At 44.6% G+C, this 19059-nt stretch overlaps 1 protein-coding gene and 1 long non-coding RNA gene across 3 annotated transcripts in view; one reads left to right on the top strand and one right to left on the bottom strand.

The window, feature by feature from the left end:
- Positions 1-19059, top strand: part of LOC311027569 — a 224310-nt gene that overhangs the window by 152626 nt on the left and 52625 nt on the right. The gene's annotated exons all lie outside the window — the stretch shown is intronic.
- cUnh6orf136 (chromosome Un C6orf136 homolog) overlaps positions 1027-19059 on the bottom strand; it is a 61599-nt gene continuing 43566 nt past the window's right edge. For both annotated transcript variants that reach the window (XM_084031598.1, XM_084031599.1), the window contains one exon: positions 1027-1305. In XM_084031598.1, the coding sequence (XP_083887724.1) occupies positions 1162-1305 (144 nt within the window). In that variant the 3' untranslated portion in view covers positions 1027-1161. The remainder of the gene's footprint in view (positions 1306-19059) is intronic.

Below are 19059 nucleotides of genomic sequence, written 5' to 3'. Positions count from 1 at the left end.
GCAGACCCAGAGCTCAGGGGCACAATATCTGTTATATATACAAAACTTTCTTCTGTGCAATCAGAGTCTCTGGATGCATTGAGAGAGGCGTGGCAGGCTGATCTGAATGTACAATTTACAGATGTTGAGTGGTCGAATGTTTTTTTAAGAATACATTCTTCATCTATATGTGCCAGACATGGCTTGATCCAGTTTAAAGTGGCACACAGACTCCATCTCTCTAAAGCCAGAATCTCAAAAATGTATCCATCAAGTGATAGTTCATGCAACAGATGTAAAAATTCCCCTGCAACACTAGCTCATATGTTCTGGCTTTGCCCGAAACTTGTTAGTTACTGGTCCTCTATTTTTGACGCTCTATCCAAGATACTTAAGAGACCAATAGCTCCAAACCCTCTTACGGCCGTTTTTGGTATTCAATGTGAGGGTGATAATCTTTTTAGAGCACAATCAAACTGTATTGCCTTTGTCACTCTTATAGCCAGAAGATTAATTCTACTTAATTGGAAGCAGGCTACTCCACCCTCCTTTAAACACTGGATTAGGGACACAATACAATTTCTGAAGCTTGAAAAGTTAAGATTTGCTTTAAAGGGTTCAAAGGACAATTTTAGCAATGTTTGGCAGCCATTCATTACATACCTGCTTGACCAGCTGTAAGGATGTACAACATTATATTTTATTTTCATTTTTTTTTTCACTTTTATTTTGCTATGGATCCCAATAACTCCAATCTGCGCACACACTTTTTTTTTTTTTTTTTTTTGTCATGGTTGTTGTTGTCATTGTTTGTTTTATTGTTATTATAATAATTATTGATTATTGATTTATGTTTGTCTTTTTGTTTTTGGGGATAAAAAAAAAAAATGTTACATTTGTAAAATGATGTTTTGCTATATTGTGAAAAATCAATAAACAAAGTGGTGAAAAAAATGAAAAGAGTTCAATATTCAGGTTAACCACTCTATTATTTCAAATCATTGATAAATGTAAATAAGAAAAAGGCCCAGCAGTGTAACATCTTGAGTTTGTTTTTAATTCAGGGTGAACATTGAGAGATTTGAGGATAGAGAATGTGTTCCTATGTTGATAATGTTGGAAGTCACATGGAACCAGGACACACAGTTGATTCCACTTGTTCCTCTGATCCTCGTCCTGGGATCAGTTTCTGCTCTGTCGCAGCGAGAACAGGAGGAGGGGCAGCAGGTTGAGGGCAGGTCGATGCTCCTGGACCCCCAATGCCACCAGAGCCCCCGCCAAGAGAGAAGTGACTCCAGGCAGGACGGGTGGCTGAGCCGGCATCACCTACAACACAGAGGCAGAACAACATAGAGATCAAATAAAGTAGAAGGGACATTCCTATTCTAATCAATAGCAAGATGATCAGAGCAGTGGCTTTTATTATGTGACCGTTGCCATAGTGACAGTTACATTAGGAAGTCTGGAGAGAGACAGACTAAATGCGGAACATTTAACTGACTCAACTGATTTAATTGATCACATTGCAGGAAACTACACTGATGTTGTAACATGACTCACTACGTTGTTCACAAGGGACACATTAAATCTGTGAAATTAGCAAGCTAGCTGGCTAACTAGCAGACAGCTGAGTTAGTGAGTTTACTAATTCTTTACAGTTAATGAAAAATTACTAGATCCGTAGCAAACTAGATACCTAGCTATCTCAATACCTAGCTAATTGAATACTAAGCTAACTAGATACCTAGCTAACTGGATACCTAGCTAACTGGATACCAAGCGAACTAGCTACCAAGCTAACTAGATATCAAGCTAACTGGCGACGAAGCTAACTAGCTACCTAGCTAACTGGATACCAAGCTAACCAGCTACTTAGCTAATTAGATACCTAGCTAATTGGATACCAAGCTAACCAGATACCAAGTAACCTAGCTAACTATCCAGACATTCATCCCCAGAGCTGCATCTTCTCTCTTCCTGGTGAGCTGTGACATCACTTTATAGCCCCACTGACATGTTATCACCATGGCAACGAACATCACTACTCATCACATGACCACTGATAACAGTTCAATTTCCCCTTTATTTCTGTTCTATTTCTATGCAGAAGACAATCAAACAGGAAGCTCAGAATGAAACGAAAAACCGTCCAGCTAGTCGTCTGGTTGACATTTTTAATGAATAGCTTCATCAATACAAAAAAACAAGACATTAACAGTTCAGTGTAACTTGAGCCTTTTCAACAGAAATCTTTTTGACAACTTTTTATTTCATTAATAAATCGTAACAATGGAAATGGAAAAAACATTGACAATAAAATATAATGAAAAATGTCTCGGTTATGCCCTGCGGAGAAAAGAAAAGATGACATTCAGGATGACAATGGTCTTTTCATTTAGATGTTTTTCCTCACTGATAGCCGACCCTCATTAAGCAGGATTAACCAGGAACAGACCAGATTAAAAAGTAAACCTATGACACATGATTCATATTTTCTAATGAACATTGTATAATTTATTGAGAACAAAACAATGCTAGGGATTCAGGCAGTGGCAGCTGGTCAATAGAGGGCGCTAGGGCACTGCCCCCCTGTCCCTGCCCCCCTGTCCCGTAGCACTGTCGCCTCACAGTAAGAGGGTCCCGGGTTCGATTCCCAGATCTGGTATGGGTTCCTTCTGCGTGGAGTTTGCATGTTCTCCCAGTGTAAGCGTGGGTTCTCTGGCTTCCTCCCACAGACCAAAAACATGCAGGATGGGGATAGCTTAATTGATGACTCTAAATTGCCCGTAGGTGTGAATGTGAGCATGAATGGTTGTCTGTCTCTACATGTCGGCCCTGTGATGGACTGGCGAAATTTTTTTGTACCCTTTACATTGGAATGCATGAATCTGGTGCACTTTGAGAGGAGAATATGCACTTAAATCCTATTCAAACAGTCCTGTGTATTACTGTAGATGGGACAGTAAAAAAAAAAAAAGCAAATAATATCTCACAATTATTTATTGATATGACACAAAAAAGGCAAATTGATTAAGCTTGTTATTGCTTAAAACACTTCTTCTTAGTCTTGAGAGTCAAAAAGTGATGAGAAAATTATAAAATAAATATAAGTTATACATAATAGAAACTATTCATGATCTTTTAAGAAGTCCTTAGGTTTTTTCCCTGCATTTATGCTAATGACCACATGCTTACAGGCGATTAGCATAAATCCCTAACTAAAATACACGATGAAAACGGATTTTATATGGCAATAAAGAACAACATCGGATCTAACAGCATGGATTCATTTTTCAAAGTTCCCGAAAATACCTAGGCTATAAATTCCTGACTGGATATAAGCTCCTATAAAGGCTATGAGTGATCCCAAAAAGAGCGACAACACGCACACACACGCATAGGCCTACACACACACACACACAATACTAGAGGAAAAACGGCACGGAGGTTGCGGTTTATAGATACAATAAAATGATTGGGCTCAGAGGGTTTTTAACACTGGTGGTCATGTAGCGACACATTTTAGCAACTTACTTTCTCTCTCTCTCTCTCTGTCTGTCTGTCTCTCTCTCTGTCTGTCTCACTCTTTCCTTCTTTCTTCGATCTTCCGCTTCACTCGCTACTGCTAGAATCAATGTAAATTTGCAAACGTGTAGGGTAGCCTACTGCCAACAACTGCCACACTCGCTGTGTATTTTTCTTCTTTGACGATGTGCCGCATGCTGCGCAATTGACGTTACGCGCTGTACATTTTCTAAAAGGAGCTACGTAAAAAAAACAAAAAAAAAACTTTTTTTTTTTTTTTTTTTTAAGGATTTATAGTGCAGCGGCGGAGAAAATTCAGCAGCGGCGGCGCACTGGGAAACACTGCCGTTTATACCGGAGAAAGCGCGACCCACCCATGACGAAGAGGAGGAACTCGTTCCGAAAAAGGGCGCTACGTCTGTTGTGTGGAACTTTTTCGGATTTAGAAAATCCGACAACGAACAAAAAGCGATACTCTGCAAAGAGTGTCGCGCGACTGTTGCTGCAGGTGGAAACACCGGTAACTTCTTCCACCACTTAAAGTTAAAAAATGCGAAGCAGTATTATGAGTCTTTCGCCAGAGGCACCCCATATGACAATAAATCACATCGATGGAGGGAGATAACGGAGGCCATCACGACGCACACTTTTTCTCATTTGTTATTTTTATTTCTTATTAAGATGGAGCTCTGTGTTTACATTTGCACACACACTATGGCTTAAGTTAAAGCTGGAGTTCAAATGTTTACCAGACATTTGCACATTCTTTGTGGCTTATTATTTATTATATTATTATACTATCTTTAAAATAATGTTATGCTGCTGTGAGAAAATTAAAATAAAAGAGGAAAATGATCAAATGCGACAGTATGGTTATTTTTAAGCCATTAATTGAATTTACAGGGGGGAAAACCATACCGTGATATATACCGTTACCGTGAAATTAAATATCATACCGTGATATAAGATTTTGCTCATACCGCCCAACCCTAGTCCAGGGTGTACCCTGCCTTCGCCCAATGTCAGCTGGGATCGGATCCAACCCTACTGGTGATAATAAGTAACAGAGCAATACAGCATTTGGCCCAAGTTCTCGTTATCCAGCATTATAATCACTTCATTTTTGGTTACCTAAAAAAAAGTGCGCCCTCCCAGAAAAAAAATTCACCAGCCGCCATTGGATTCAGGAGGAACAATGCGGATTCCATCCAGGCCGTGGAACAGTGGACCAACTCTTTACCATTGCAGGGTTGCTTGACAGTTTTTGTCATGACAGTTTGCTCAACCAGTAGTCTACATGCATTTTGTGGATCTGGAGAAGGTTTTCGACCATGTCCCATGGGCTGTCTTGTGGGGGGTACTGAGGGAATGGGGTGTAAGGGGTGTCCAGGGTGGAGTAGCACTTCTGGTGGGGGACCTGCCGTGCCCTTTTAGGGTAGCTCTCCCACCCTTGGTCCTCACCAGGCACTCAGCTCTCACCTGTGGCTCCAAGTAGCTGTAGCATGGGCAGCAGCCACACCCCGGTAAACCGTTCGGCAGACAGGCTAAACCAGGTGAGGATAGCCGCCTGGTGTCAACCCGCAGCAATTTTAGTGTATTCCAACCCTAGAATGCGAACACTGGTGGATTCGGTGGACTGTGCGGAGGAAACCTACTCGGTTTAACGGGCAGGAAGGCGATCACCAGTGGACAAAGATCACACAGCTCCGTAGCCGCAGACCTGCACCCAGGCGGCTCAGGCCATAGGGTCACTTTTTGTTGGCCGGAGCAGAAACGGAACTCGGCAGCCCCCTGAGCGACTGAGCAGCCCGCTTTAGGATGGCACTGCTCACCTCCTGGCTAGAGGAAGGGGCTAGAAAAGGTGCCCAAAACATTGCCTGCTCCAACCTTCCCTGACCAGCTAACTGCGGCTGGTGGGAACCCTATCAATGCGGTCGACAAAATAAGAAACAAAAGAAGAGGACTGTTCCTCTAACTCTTGGCGCGTGGAATGTACGCACCCTACTGGCTAGAAGGGATGCTGACAGACCAGAAAGGAGAACTGCTTTAATTAGAAGAGAACTTCCTAGATCTAAAATTGACATAGCAGCCCTGAGTTAAACCCGCCTCGCCCGCGAGGGAGAACTCTGCGAGAGGGGTGCTGGCTACGCATTTTTCTGGATAGGAGGGAGCTGTGACGACAGGCGCGAGGTGGGCGTTGGGTTTGCCATCAAGACCACCATTGTATGCAAATTTGCAGGGCATCTAATAGGGGTAAATGATCGTCTCATGACTCTGAAACTCCCCCTCCTTGGCAAACAACACGCTACCCTTGTAAGTGTCTAGGCTCCCACCATGACCAATCCTGAGGAAACAAAGGATAAATTCTATGAAGACCTACAAAGCGTAATTTCAACCATCCCCAAGGCCGACAAACTCGTAATCCTGGGAGATCTCAACGCAAGAGAAGGATCTGACTACACCACATGGGATGGCATCATTGGGAAACACGGTGTTGGCCAGTGTAACAGCAACGGCCTTCGGCTCCTCCAGCTGTGTGCTGAGCATGGACTTCTGATCTCAAACACAGTTTTCCATTTCCCATGAAACACAGGACTTCTTGGATGCACCACCGGTCAAGGCACTGGCACCTAATTGTGACCCGCTACAGCAAAACCAGCAACAAGTCGGCTGGGACGAATTCGCGTAAACAACGAAATAAGCTATTTTCTTTTTTCAAAATTAGTGATTTTTCGTTTTTTTGCAGAATGTGCAAGTAGAGTTCATGAAGAAGCCACTCCATGTTTAAGATAACAGTATTGGTTGCCTTAAAAGTATACATTTTGTATTTGTAGTTTCGGAAAAAAATCTGCCGATGTCTGTGTCTTTGCTGGGGCGTGTACGGCGATGCAATTCATTTCCATACTGATTACCGTTGGCTATTCATGTTATTTTTTCGGCCAATCAGCTGCACGTAAGGAGCGAAACACATGGCTACTTAATCAGCGCTGTCGGCCGCAGCAGAGGAGCTGGAGCGTAAGATATCAGACGCTATATCTATGGTAACATTTCAAGGGGATAAAGACAGCGAAATTGAGGAAATCCGTAACTTTCACTGCAAATGCTACGGAAGAAGAAAGGAGAACTCTCCTTGGAAGACATTCATGTAGCGACAAACTTTCTCAAGAGATAATGTACAGCAGGGGTATTCAATTAAAAGTCACCGAGGTCCAGTTAGTAAAATTGAAGGTCCGAACCTCACAAGTCCAACTTATGTCTTATAGCCTACCCGACCTTTTCATATGGTTTCAACAATATTTATTGTAGCTCGTCTCTTTGTTTCCCCTCAAATAATGTCTCAGCAACGGCGTTCAAGCACTCCTTTACAATTGTCCCATCACTAAATGTTTTTTAGTGATGAGGCACATGGGTTTGGAACTGCCTGCCGGATGAATGAACATATATTTCTCCGTCCATTCATCTTGAAAACAACAGTTTTCCATATCAAACTTCCTTCTGTTGGAGCAAGCCATGCTGCAATCGCTGTCTCTCTCTTTTCTCTTGCTCTCTCTGGTGCGCTGAGGCTAAACAAACAATTTGATTGGCTCAATTCAGTGAAGTCATTGTCGTATTAACTGGAGTAGCTGCACCCACTTTAGCCGCGACCATCGAAAAAAAAAGATAATGCTCTATGAAAATGATCTATTCTCATGAATTCATCAGAGACTGGTCATGGGTCCGGACAGAACCATCAATCGGTCCAGCCATTTGGGGATGCCTGATGTACAGCATACGGATAGATTCTTAAGCTGCCGAAAGAGAGCAAACGGGCCTACAATAGTTACGTCGGAGATGACTGCATCCATCAAAAAGCCGCAGATGAAAGAAAGTGCGCCTGGACCTCTTATTTCATCAAAGGCAACGAAGTCTGCAGGAATACTTTTCAGTTTCTTATGGGGTGAGTTTCCGTTACCATCCAAGTTATCTACTTTGCTTAGCTAGCTCACTACTGTCGTTTTAAAATTATATGCACATCTAAACTAAGCTGTAATGGGAAGTTTTTAGCTCGTAATGTGGGCTTCGATTAAACAATAAGGTGCCAAGGAGCCTGTTGGCATTGCTTGAATTGACTAGTTGCAAAGCTAATGGTTTTGCAACTAGCCTACCTGAGGACAATAGGCTAGTTGCTAAAGCATGACACATGATGTGAAACTTTCTTTTTCAGAATTGGCAAACACACCCTGACTGATATAATCAAACACTTTGAGGAGACTGGACCTGGACTAAATTCCCTTAATTCTAATACTGACTGTACTGTAGGATTTTTTCCCTCCAATGTTTACATTGTACACTTTAAGCATTTCCATTTCAATAAAGTAACTTCTAATTCTGATCAGTCCAGTAACGTGCTTAACCAAAATAACACTACATCTACATTAACTACATGATAACTGCTTTTGATAACCATTATTCAAACCACTACAATACTTTCTGCCCTGCAGGCTAACAGATACCAGATATCACTGAGTGACATCTGTAGGGGGGAGGGCTTATCTGAATGAGATGCAAATGAGCACCATTGTGTTTCCTTTCTCAGCAGGTGAGGTGAGGTGAGATTTGCAAATCTTTCAGGCCAGTTTTCTCAGTGAACGGTTTTCAGAGAAGCATACTTTCAACTTGAAAGAGTTCAGATTTCCATGTGTTAGACATCATTGGAAAGCTTAGAAACTACACTTTCAGAATCTGTGAATAACTCAAAATGCCCCGTGGTTGACTTGTTCCTGGTTTTGCTGTTGCTGGTCACAATTGATTACGTTATTGTGAGAGAGAAGGACCGCCAGGATGTACGTGTGACCAGGTCCATGTGTGTCGCTGAGTGCTGGACGGACCATCGCCTCATAGTGTTTAAAATGAGCATCCACATCCAGCAGAAAAGGCGCCCACAAGGCAAGAGGGCCCAAAAGAAGCTAAACTTCGCAAAACTGCAAGACGTCTAACAGAATCAACTTTTTGTGGACACCTTGGAGTGTCGACTGGACTCTACAGAGACCATTGGGACATCAGCTAGAAAACACCAAGACTGGTTTGATGAAAACATACACATCGAGGCTCTTCTGGACAAAAAACACAACCTTCACAGAGCTTGTCTGAGTGACCCTAAATCTATGGCAAAAAGAACTGCTTTCAACAACATCCGCAAAACTTCCAACAAACACTCCGACAGATGCAGGACTCATGGCTAAGCAGGAAAGCCGATGAAATCCAGGGCTTTGCAGACAGGCATTAGATGAAACAATTTTACTGCGCGCTAAGGGAAGTCTATGGCCCCACCACGTCAGGGTCAAAAGTGCAGATGGAACCACACTGATTACAGAAAAGGAGAAAATCCTTGATTGGTGGGCTGAGTACTTCAACGGTATTCTGAATCGTCCCTCACACATTAACACCGAAGTCATCAACCAACCCTAAGCTGCTATTAACAGCCGTCTTGACGAGCCCACCAACTCGAAGAGATCAAAGCAGCAATACATTTGCTCTCAAATGGAAAAGCTCCGGGCTCAGACTCAATTGCAGCTGAGATCTACAAGGAGGCTGGACCAGTCTTTGCCAAGAAACTTCACACGTTTCTCCAGATGTGGGAGGAAGAGGTCCTCCCACAAGACTTCAAGGATGCCACCATCATCCACCTCTACAAGCGCAAGGGCAACCATCAAATGTGCGACAATCACCACAGGATCTCACTCCTCTAAATAGCTGCAACGATCTTTGCTAGAATACTTCTCAATAGCCTAACCCCCATCTCGAACAAGGCCTCCTGCCTGAGAACCAGTGTGGCTTCAGGAAAAACCGAGGGACCATTGACATGGTGTTTGACCGCAAGGCAGCTCTAAGAAAAATGCCAAGAACACATCAAAGACCTGTACACTACTTTTGTCAATCTTACAAAGGCCTTCAACGCCGTCAGTAGAGAAGGTCTATGGAAGATCATGGCAAAACTTGGATGCCCTGACAAATTAATCAAACTGGTACGGCAGTTCCACAATGGAATGCAGGCTTGGGTCCAGGACAGCGGTGAGACAACTCAGCCTTTCCCTGTCAACTGTGGGGTAAAGCAAGGTTGTGTGCTCGCCCCAACACTGTTCAGCATGGTGTTCTCCGTCTATGCTGACCGTAGCTCTTGCAGACAACACATGAATCCAATTCAACATCGTACAGATGGTAAACTCTTTAACCTCCGGTGACTTCAAGCCAAATCCAAAGTCAAGCTGGGACACATCTTGGATTCAGTGGCGGCTCCAGAGATTTTCTGTTGCAGGTGCTATGGGGATGCTCAACACTTAAGAGAAGGTGCTTTGAATTTCGGGGCATTTCATTATGGCGGTCGCATCGGACCACCCTTGGTGTATATATAGCTACACACGTGTACACGCCCGCATTAACTATACTCGTTCCGCGACTATAATCATATATGTAAAAGTATTCAACACAAGGGCTATAGATTCAACATACATGACATCAAGGACGAAATTTTGATTTCAGAGGTGGGGGGGACACAAGTATTTTTAATAAAATTCTCTTTCAGTTCACTGTGTTTTCTAGTAGTTCTTCTAGTTTTCTATTGCTACTTTTAAGTTTACTGTTCCCTTTTTTGGTTTGACTGGTTGTAAATCATGTAGCAAAACATGATCACCCAATTCTAATCCAATAGTAACAACAACAACAATAATATTACATTTTATTTATCAGATTATTGAGAGCTTTGTAAATGATGAGGAGGATCTTGAAGTGGATATGCTGCCTTATTGGGAGCCAGTGAAGGTGTTGCAGGATGGGTGTAATGCATTTCTTTGAGTAACTTACACTTTTACTTTGACACGCACAGGCGCACATGGACACTGATTCAAACGTTAATGTAAATGAAACCTCTGATATTACAATCCTTCTAGCTGACGTGAACTAACTTCTAGTAGCGGACTCCTGTAGGACTCCTGACCGCAGACTAGCAGACGGGTGTGCAAGCAAGATGGAGTGACAGCGGGGACGGCCAATCACACAAGAGGCAAGAGCAATCGAGGAGCTTGTGGGCGGCCTTTTTCCGCTTGGTCCTAGCGCTTGACGCGTCTCTGTTTACTATAGCGTAACATTGTTTTTGGACCGTAAAAAGTGCAGGCCCCCCCCCCCCCCCCCTAAATTACGTCCGTGCATGACATTAAAATATAAATATAAAAAAAATGACAGACATTTCTTGGGGGTGCTGGGCGGGTGCTATGGCTATTATAGGGGGAGCTACAGCACCACCTAGCTCCTCCCTGGCACCGCCACTGCTCCCGTTTGCAGATGATTGTGCCCTCAACACCAGCTCTGAGTCAGACATGCAACTCATCATCGATGCCTTTTCCAATGCCTGCACCAACTTTGGACTCACAATCAACACAACAAAAACAGATGATGTACCAGCCAGCACCTGGAAAAGCATATCTGGAGCCAAACATCATTGTCCAGTGTCAAAGGCTAAAAGATGTAGACAAGTTTACCTACCTGGGCAGCACATGTTCTCCCAAAACATCACTATTGACGACAAAGTGTGTGCCAGGATAGCAAAAGCCAGCTCTGCTTTTGGTAGACTGTATCCAAATGTTTGAGTTTTGTGAGCAGGGTGATACCTGCTCTTTTCCAAAGTCTAGAAGGCCATTGTCATCCCCATACTTCTCTACACATGTGAAATGTGGACAGTCTACAAATGGATTCAAAGAAAACTTAATCACTTCCACATTGTGTCTTTGAGAAACTCCTCAACATCAGGTTGCAGGACAAAATCCCTGACACAGAAGTTCTCACCAGGGCCGGCATGCCAAGTATCTTCACCATCCTAACCCAAGCACAGCTTCGCTGGGCTGGTCATGTAGTTCGCATGCCAGACCATCAGCTTCCAAAACAGTTAATGTATAGAGAACTACTTACTGGTAAACGCCGTCAAGGTGGCCAAAAAAAGCACTTCAAAGACTGCCTGAAACCATCTCTCAAAAACTTTCAAATAGACCTTGACAAGGTGGCGCATTAAACTGAAAGAGGGAGCAGGCACATATGAAGCTGCCAGGACAGGCACAGCTGAAGTGCAGAGGAAAGCAAAGATATACGGGGTACCGGGCCATAAGGTCCTTGTATGAACAAAGTACCAGTTATTTCCGCATTCTTTTTTTTTTTTTAAACTTTCTTTTTAAGTTTTCAATTCCTTTTTCAACAATAAAGGACAAACAATGAAACATAAATCAGAGAAAAGAGAAAATCATATAGAACAGACAGGTTGACAAGGTTGACATAGGGCATACATTAGAGCAAATGGGATTATCATTCACACAGACGATGAGTTACACGTTAGAGAATATGAAGTCCACTTTTCCCAGTACTTGGCAAATTGTTCAGCTCGTAGTCTTAGGACGAAGGTCAGTTTTTCCATGCACTGTATTTCGTTAAAGGAGAAATCCGGTCATTTTTGACCCCATGTCCGTTGTCCTCAGGGTCATCCCGACTTATTAGAAGCAAAAAACCCGACAAAAATTGACGTTGCCTAGCCCGAGATCTGTACCTGCCTGGCAGCCTACCAGACTCGCTACAATGCTAACCCATTGGGGCACCGTTGTATCTGCTTTCCTGGGCCTCAGAAAACAATTCCAAGACCTATGCAACACAGGTTGGGTCCGTACGAGACACCATGGCGTTCGTTTAGCACAAATAGTGTGGCAAAACGACATAAATATGTGTGTTTTAGCATGAAGTTACTCACCTCAAATCACCCCGTAGAGTAGACATTAGCAGTAGACAGCCGAGCGCCTGTCGTCCCTCCCAGTCACCGCAGAAACGAAAACGTTTTTCCACTTAGTTTTGATTTTGTATCCATAAAGAAACGACTGAGCAGTGCAGTCGTCCTGTCCGTAATAAATCCATGAAGCTGTTACGTCCATATGTATGACTGTTACAACATAGCAACATAGCTTCAGCTAGTAACGTTCCGGGCGCTCGTCCGTCCCACTCACCGCAGAAACGAAGACGTTTTCCTCGTAGTTTTGATTTTGTATCCATAAAGAAACGACCGAGCAGTGCAGTCGTCCTGTCCGTAATAAATCCATGAAGCCGTTATGTCCGTATGTTGCTATGTCCATATAACAACATAGCAACGATAGACATAGAGCTGTTTTCAAGCCAGTACAGTGAAACATCTTGAACAGTCGCGCGAGGGTCACTTTGTTCTCACTCTGTTGATGAGAGACTGCAGTCTGCACGCGCTACACGCGACACGCAACTCCCACTCATGCCGTCAACACAACTAGCCTACTGAGACTGCGCGAGATTTGTTGTCGCTGTAGCAGCTTCAACTGTCACAAAGGCTAAGCAATATTACTATGTAGGCTAGCGCCAGTTACACTGTCATATGGACATGACGGCACTACTCGATGGAAAGAAGTTTGTCACTAGTGGCTTGAAAACAGCTCCAGAGTGAGGACGTCGGGAGACGGGAACTTGCGCGAGACTTCCATTGTTTTGGCTCCCGGCTACTGTTTAGCTGTAAGCTATCGTTGCTATGTTTCTGCGGTGACTGGGACAGACGAGCGCCCGGAACGTTACTAGCTGAAGCTATGTTGCTACGTTGTAACAGTCATACATATGGACGTAACAGCTTCATGGATTTATTACGGACAGGACGACTGCACTGCTCGGTCGTTTCTTTATGGATACAAAATCAAAACTACGTGAAAAACGTCTTCGTTTCTGCGGTGAGTGGGACGGACGAGCGCCCGGAACGTTACTAGCTGAAGCTATGTTGCTATGTTGTAACAGTCATGCATATGGACGTAACATCTTCATGGATTTATTACGGACAGGACGACTGCACTGCTTGGTCGTTTCTTTATGGATACAAAATCAAAACCACGTGAAAAACGTTTTCGTTTCTGCGGTGACTGGGAGGGACGACAGGCGCTCGGCTGTCTACTGCTAATGTCTACTCTACGGGGTGATTTGAGGTGAGTAACTTCATGCTAAAACACACATATTTATGTCGTTTTGCCACACTATTTGTGCTAAATGAGCGCCGTGGTGTCTCGTACGGACCCAACCTGTGTTGCATAGGTCTTGGAATTGTTTTCTGAGGCCCAGGAAAGCAGATACAACGGTGCCCCAATGGGTTAGCATTGTAGCGAGTCTGGAAGGCTGCCAGGCAGGTACAGATCTCGGGCTAGGCAACGGTAATTTTTGTTGGGTTTTTTGCTTCTAATAAGTCGGGATGACCCTGAGGACAACGGACATGGGGTCAAAAATGACCGGATTTCTCCTTTAACAATGGTGATCCAGTCATTCTTTGATGGCAAATTTGTCTGCAGCCACTTCCGTGTAATGGACTTTTTGCTTGCAGCCAAAAGCACTTTGTAAAGATAGTTGTCCTGAGCCATAAGTCCAACTGGGAATTTACCCAGGTATAACGTGATGAAAGAAAAATCAACTTTTAAACCAAGGATTGACTGAATTTCTTCAGCAAGCTCTTGCCAATATGGTTGGATAAGCGGGCAAGCCCAGAATATATGAAAGTGATCGGCCATTGTCTGGCCACATTGTCTCCAGCATTTATCCTGTCCCTGAAAACCCTGCTGTTTAAATTTCAATTTAGGAGTAACAAAAAATTGTATTATGTTCTTCCAGCAGAATTCTCGCCAAGCTCTGGAGTTGGTGGTTTTAGCTTGACCTGCCCAAACAGATTTCCAATCATCCTCAGATATCTCCAGGCCAGACTCCGCCTCCCATTTTTGCTTAACCTGGATAGTAGAATGGTTCTTGGAGTTTTGTAGTCTTTTGTAAATTTGTGAAATTAAATGTTTACTGTCTTTAGCATTATATGCATATATACACTGATCAGATTGGCATCTTTATTATCGGTTAGTTTTATTTCCTTGTTGAAGTAATCTGACTTGGAAATATCTGAACATATCCTCTCTTCCCAGTCTGTATGATTTACAGATGTGGGTGAAAGACTGTAGGCCATCCTTATCAACTATAGTGCAGCAGGCGGTAAAACCATTGTGTGTCCACTGCCTGAATCGCTTATCTAGAAGTGATGGTATAAATTCTGAGTCATGTGACACCCATTTCAATAATTTTGCATGCTTCTCAAGATGGAGTTTTTTACAGGAGCTAAACCATACCTTAAGAGCAGCCCTGGTCCAGCAATTTAATTTATCCAGGTGGGGATCATGGTGTTGGCAATTACCTAATAAAGCCTGTATTGGTGTTTCACATTGCTTTAACTCCAAGTCTTTCCATATAGCTGAATAGTTTGGATTACACCAGCAAGCTAGAGGTCTTAGCTGGGCAGCAATATAATAGTCCTCCACACATGGTAGAGAGAGTCCCCCCTCATCTTTAGGTAACTGCAAGGTCTTATATTTTATTCAGGGCCTCTTACTGTTCCAAACAAATCTTGATATAATTCTATTCCATTCCCTAAAATCTTTTGCGGGGATCAGGAAGTGACTGCAATAGATACAGTAGCCGGGGAAGGACATTCATTTTTATCATTTCAATTCTATTTGACATGTCTAAAGGTAGTACAGTCCATCTATCTAGATCTGCTTTGATATTCTTAATAACTGGATCATAATTTGTCTTATATATTTTGGTGTCTTATGTCTTTTGGGATCCAAACTCCTAAATATTTAATGGCAGGGGCGTCCCATTTAAAATCAAATCTGCCTTTCAAGTCAGTGTTCGGTGTGAAATTATATGTGAGTATCTGGGTCTTGTGTGTATTCAATTTATACCCGGAATATATATAATATCAAATATCAACGTGAAGAAGATACAATTAAATTAATTAATAAAATAATAATAATAAAAAAAAGGGGGGGCAGGAGGGAGAGGATAACAGTTATTATGAGTCATTTGCTAATTACCAAATCACCTGGTGGGGCTAAGGGAGATCAGACACATTTAGCGCCTGGCACTGGAGTCAGGTCTCCTGGGGGTTGTGGCGGAAAGCACCCAGCTTCTTTCGTATCAGCTCCGGGTGGGATGCTTGTTGACGATGCTTATCCCTGACCCTCTCCCACGCTGTGGTGCGAGGCTCTGGGGCTGGACCTGGCTCGTTTTGGTCAATGGGGAACCCCCTTTTCCGCAGGTCATCTGCGGCTTCTCTTGCGTCGTTGTAAATCCTGGGTCCACCGTCCAAAAACACCTTGAGCTTAGCGGGTGGGGGGGGTCTGAAACCGCACACCCTTCTCTTTAATCACTCTCCTTATTCCTGCATACTCTCTTCTTTTCTTAACTACCTCCGTCGGGAAGTCGTGGTCAAAATAAACTCTCTTGCCTTTGTAAAAGACCTCCTTCTTCCAAGCAGACGACAGGATCAGTTCTTTAGTTTTATACTTGTGAAAGTTAATTATTATGGAACGTGGCGGAGCCTCTCGTGGTGGTCGCGGAGCCAGGGCTCTGTGGCAGCGCTGTATTTTCAGATCGAGCTCGCTGGGGGTAGCCAGCTCAGACTTTAATAGTTTGGCCACAAAGTCCATCATATTATTTTCTTCCTCACCTTCAGGTATTCCATAAATGCGGACATTATTTTGCCGTGACCGGGCCTCCAAATCTGTCATTTTCGTTTGCAGGGATTCCTGTTTTTGCTGCATTTGTCGGAGCGCGTCCTCGAGGTCGAGGTTGCGCTCCTCCAGCTCGGTCACACGTTGTTCGGCTTCCTCGACTCGCGTTGTTGTGCTTTTCAAGTCCCCCTTGATATCTCCCAGGGCCTGGTTAAGCTCTTCTCTGAGTTCAGTCAGCTCCTTCTTCACGTCCTCTCTCAGTGTAGACCGGAATGAGTGCAGCTCACTTTTTACATCGGAGCGCATTGCCTTGATCTCAGTGTGAATACAAGCTAGCAGGCTAGCATCAGTCGCGTCAAGTCCGGCCGGGCTAGGCGAGCTAGCATTAGCTTCGTCGTCGCTCTCCATGGCTACTTTATCATGTTTTCCGGATCTTGTATTCATTTTACTTTTAGCTTTGCTGGTTTTGTCCCCTTCCTTCGTTTAACAACTATATTGCCACACTAAAGCACTTGAATCTGGGGAAATAATCTATGATTTGGGGAGAGCGTTAGGTCAGCCTGCCATCTCGTCGACGTGCCCACCGGAAGTCCTATTTCCGCATTCTTGACACCAAGTCAAGCTTGTTCTCAGTGGGTGTTGGACTCCACCAACGTAGTCCGCTGTCTCCGATCTTGTTCGTCACATTCATGGAGAGGATCTCAAGGTGCAGTCAAGGTGAGGAGTGTCCAGTTTGGGAACCTCAGGATTGAATTCCTGCTATTTTCCAGCTGAGGTGGTTCGGGCATCTGATTAGGATGCCTCCTGGACGCCTCCCTCGGGAGCTAACTGGGTGGAGACCCCAGGGGGCAGATCCAGGACTCGCTGGAGGGATTATATATCCTGGGTGGCCTGGGAGCACCTGGGGATCCCCCAGGAGGAGTTGGTGAATGTTGCTGGGGAGAGGGACCCCTGTAATGCCCTGCTTAGCCTGCTGCCACCGCGACCCGACCCCCAGACAAGTGGAAGACAATGAATGGATGGATGGAAGAATCAATGGCAACCCCCAACCCATTGAGGGCTGGATTCAAAACCACACTGAGAATCGAAGTGAAACATTGAAATCTCAGACCGATCCAACAGCAGCTCATCATGTGACTCAGTAGTGAGTTTGGCCCCTGCCTGTCTGGATGAACTCCCAACAAGGTCTGGGCTGATCCTGATGAGTCAGAGGATGGGATCTCCTCCCAGACCTTGATCAGGGCATCAGTGAGATCCTGGAAAGTCTGTGGCGGTACTTAACAGCATCAGATGCACCGATACACAATGTTCCATAGGGCTCAGTTGGATTTAGGTCAGCGGAACGTGAGGGCCAATCAATGCCTTAATCATCCAGGAACTGTAAACACACTCTGGACACATGAGACCTTTTAGTCCTGCACCAGGAGAAACCCAGGACCCACTACAATAGGAGGAACGCAGGGCCTACTGCACCAGGAGAAACCCAGGGCCCACTGCACCAGGAGGAACCCATCCTGGTACCTCACAGCAGTCAGGGTACCATTGGCTATGGCATGGAGGTCTGTGTGACCCTCCAAGGATATGCCTTCCGAGACCATCACTGACCCACCACCAAACCGGTCCTGCTGGGTGATGTTACAGCAGCGTAACGTTCACCACAGTGTCTCCAGACTCTTTCAAGCCAGTCATATGTTCTCTCATCTGTAAAGGGAAAGACACACCAATCCTGGACCTGCCAGTCCTGGTGGTCTCTGGTGAATGCCACATGGAGCTACATGGTGCTGGGATCAGAGACCAGGTCCCACTGGAGGATGTGGAGCCCTCATTCCACCCTCATGGGAGTCTGTTTCTGACAGTTTGGTCAGAAATATGCACACCAGTAGCCTGCTGGAGGTCATGTTGTAGGACTCTGGCAGTGCTCCTCCTGGTCTTCCTCCACAAAGGAGCAGATACCGGTCCTGGCGCTGGGTTGATGCCCTTCTACAGCCCTGTCCAGCTTTCCCGGTCTAACGGCCGGTGTCCTGGTCCTCCTCCAGGCTTATGAGACTGTGCTAGGAGACACAGCAAACCTTCTTGTCAACTCATGTATGAATGTGGATCCTGGAGGAGCTGGACTACATGTAAACCCGATTGGGCTGCAAGTAGTGACACTTGCAAGTAGTGACACAGAAGAACCAGTCAGGAAGTTGGGGCTTGTCCTGCTGTCGCCTGCATTGCTCCTGTTGTCACTGAAACTGATTCACCACCACTGATGAAGTCTAACTGGCTGGTGAGATGAAGGTTTCCCTTCATGTCATTGACCTATGCATTTACAATGGACGAATGTCGGTGATCCATTAAAAATAAACCACTTCAACAAGTGTGTTTTTCATAATAGTTTACTGGTTATTATTCAGAAAGTTGATCGGGTGACCACGAGAACCAATCAGATGGAGAGCAGAGATAAGGGCTTGCTAGAGTTGCTCGCGTCAGGAATACAAATATTGAGAATGAACTTACCTATGGTGTGGGTGCAGCTGTGATATTACTGTCTGTGTCCTGGCGTAAAACTATCATAAAGCACGTGTAAATGTCATCGGCAAAAAATATGAAATCTGATCAGCTGAAAACTGCCCCAGCCGATGTGTGCATCTCTCGGGTGGACCAGTCAGTTGCAAAAGTTTTCTGACCACTGTGTCGGCCGAATCACAGACGGGGACAACAGAGACTACAGATAACTGAACCAGGTCTTTGTGGGCTGGCTGGTACCAGCAGAACCACCACCAGATCGACAGGTGGTGGAATTCCACAGGTGCAAATTCTGCTCCTTTTCTAGTGAACATCCAGGGAACCTGGTGTTCACCTGAAGTGGACTGGTCAGACAACACATGCACTTTGTAAGAAGGGACGGAGCAGAGTCTCTGCTGAGGAGACTCAGGTCTACTGCAATGCAGGGACTCCAGAAGACCTTCTTCCACTCAGTTATGATGTGTTCTGGTAGGGCAGCAGCACCTTA

Source organism: Eutrigla gurnardus, assembly GCF_963514095.1.
Source record: "Eutrigla gurnardus genome assembly, chromosome: 17".
In the NCBI taxonomy this organism is placed as follows: domain Eukaryota; kingdom Metazoa; phylum Chordata; class Actinopteri; order Perciformes; family Triglidae; genus Eutrigla; species Eutrigla gurnardus.
Note: the sequence above shows the minus strand (reverse complement) of the source record. Positions and strands in the feature narration are given on the sequence as shown.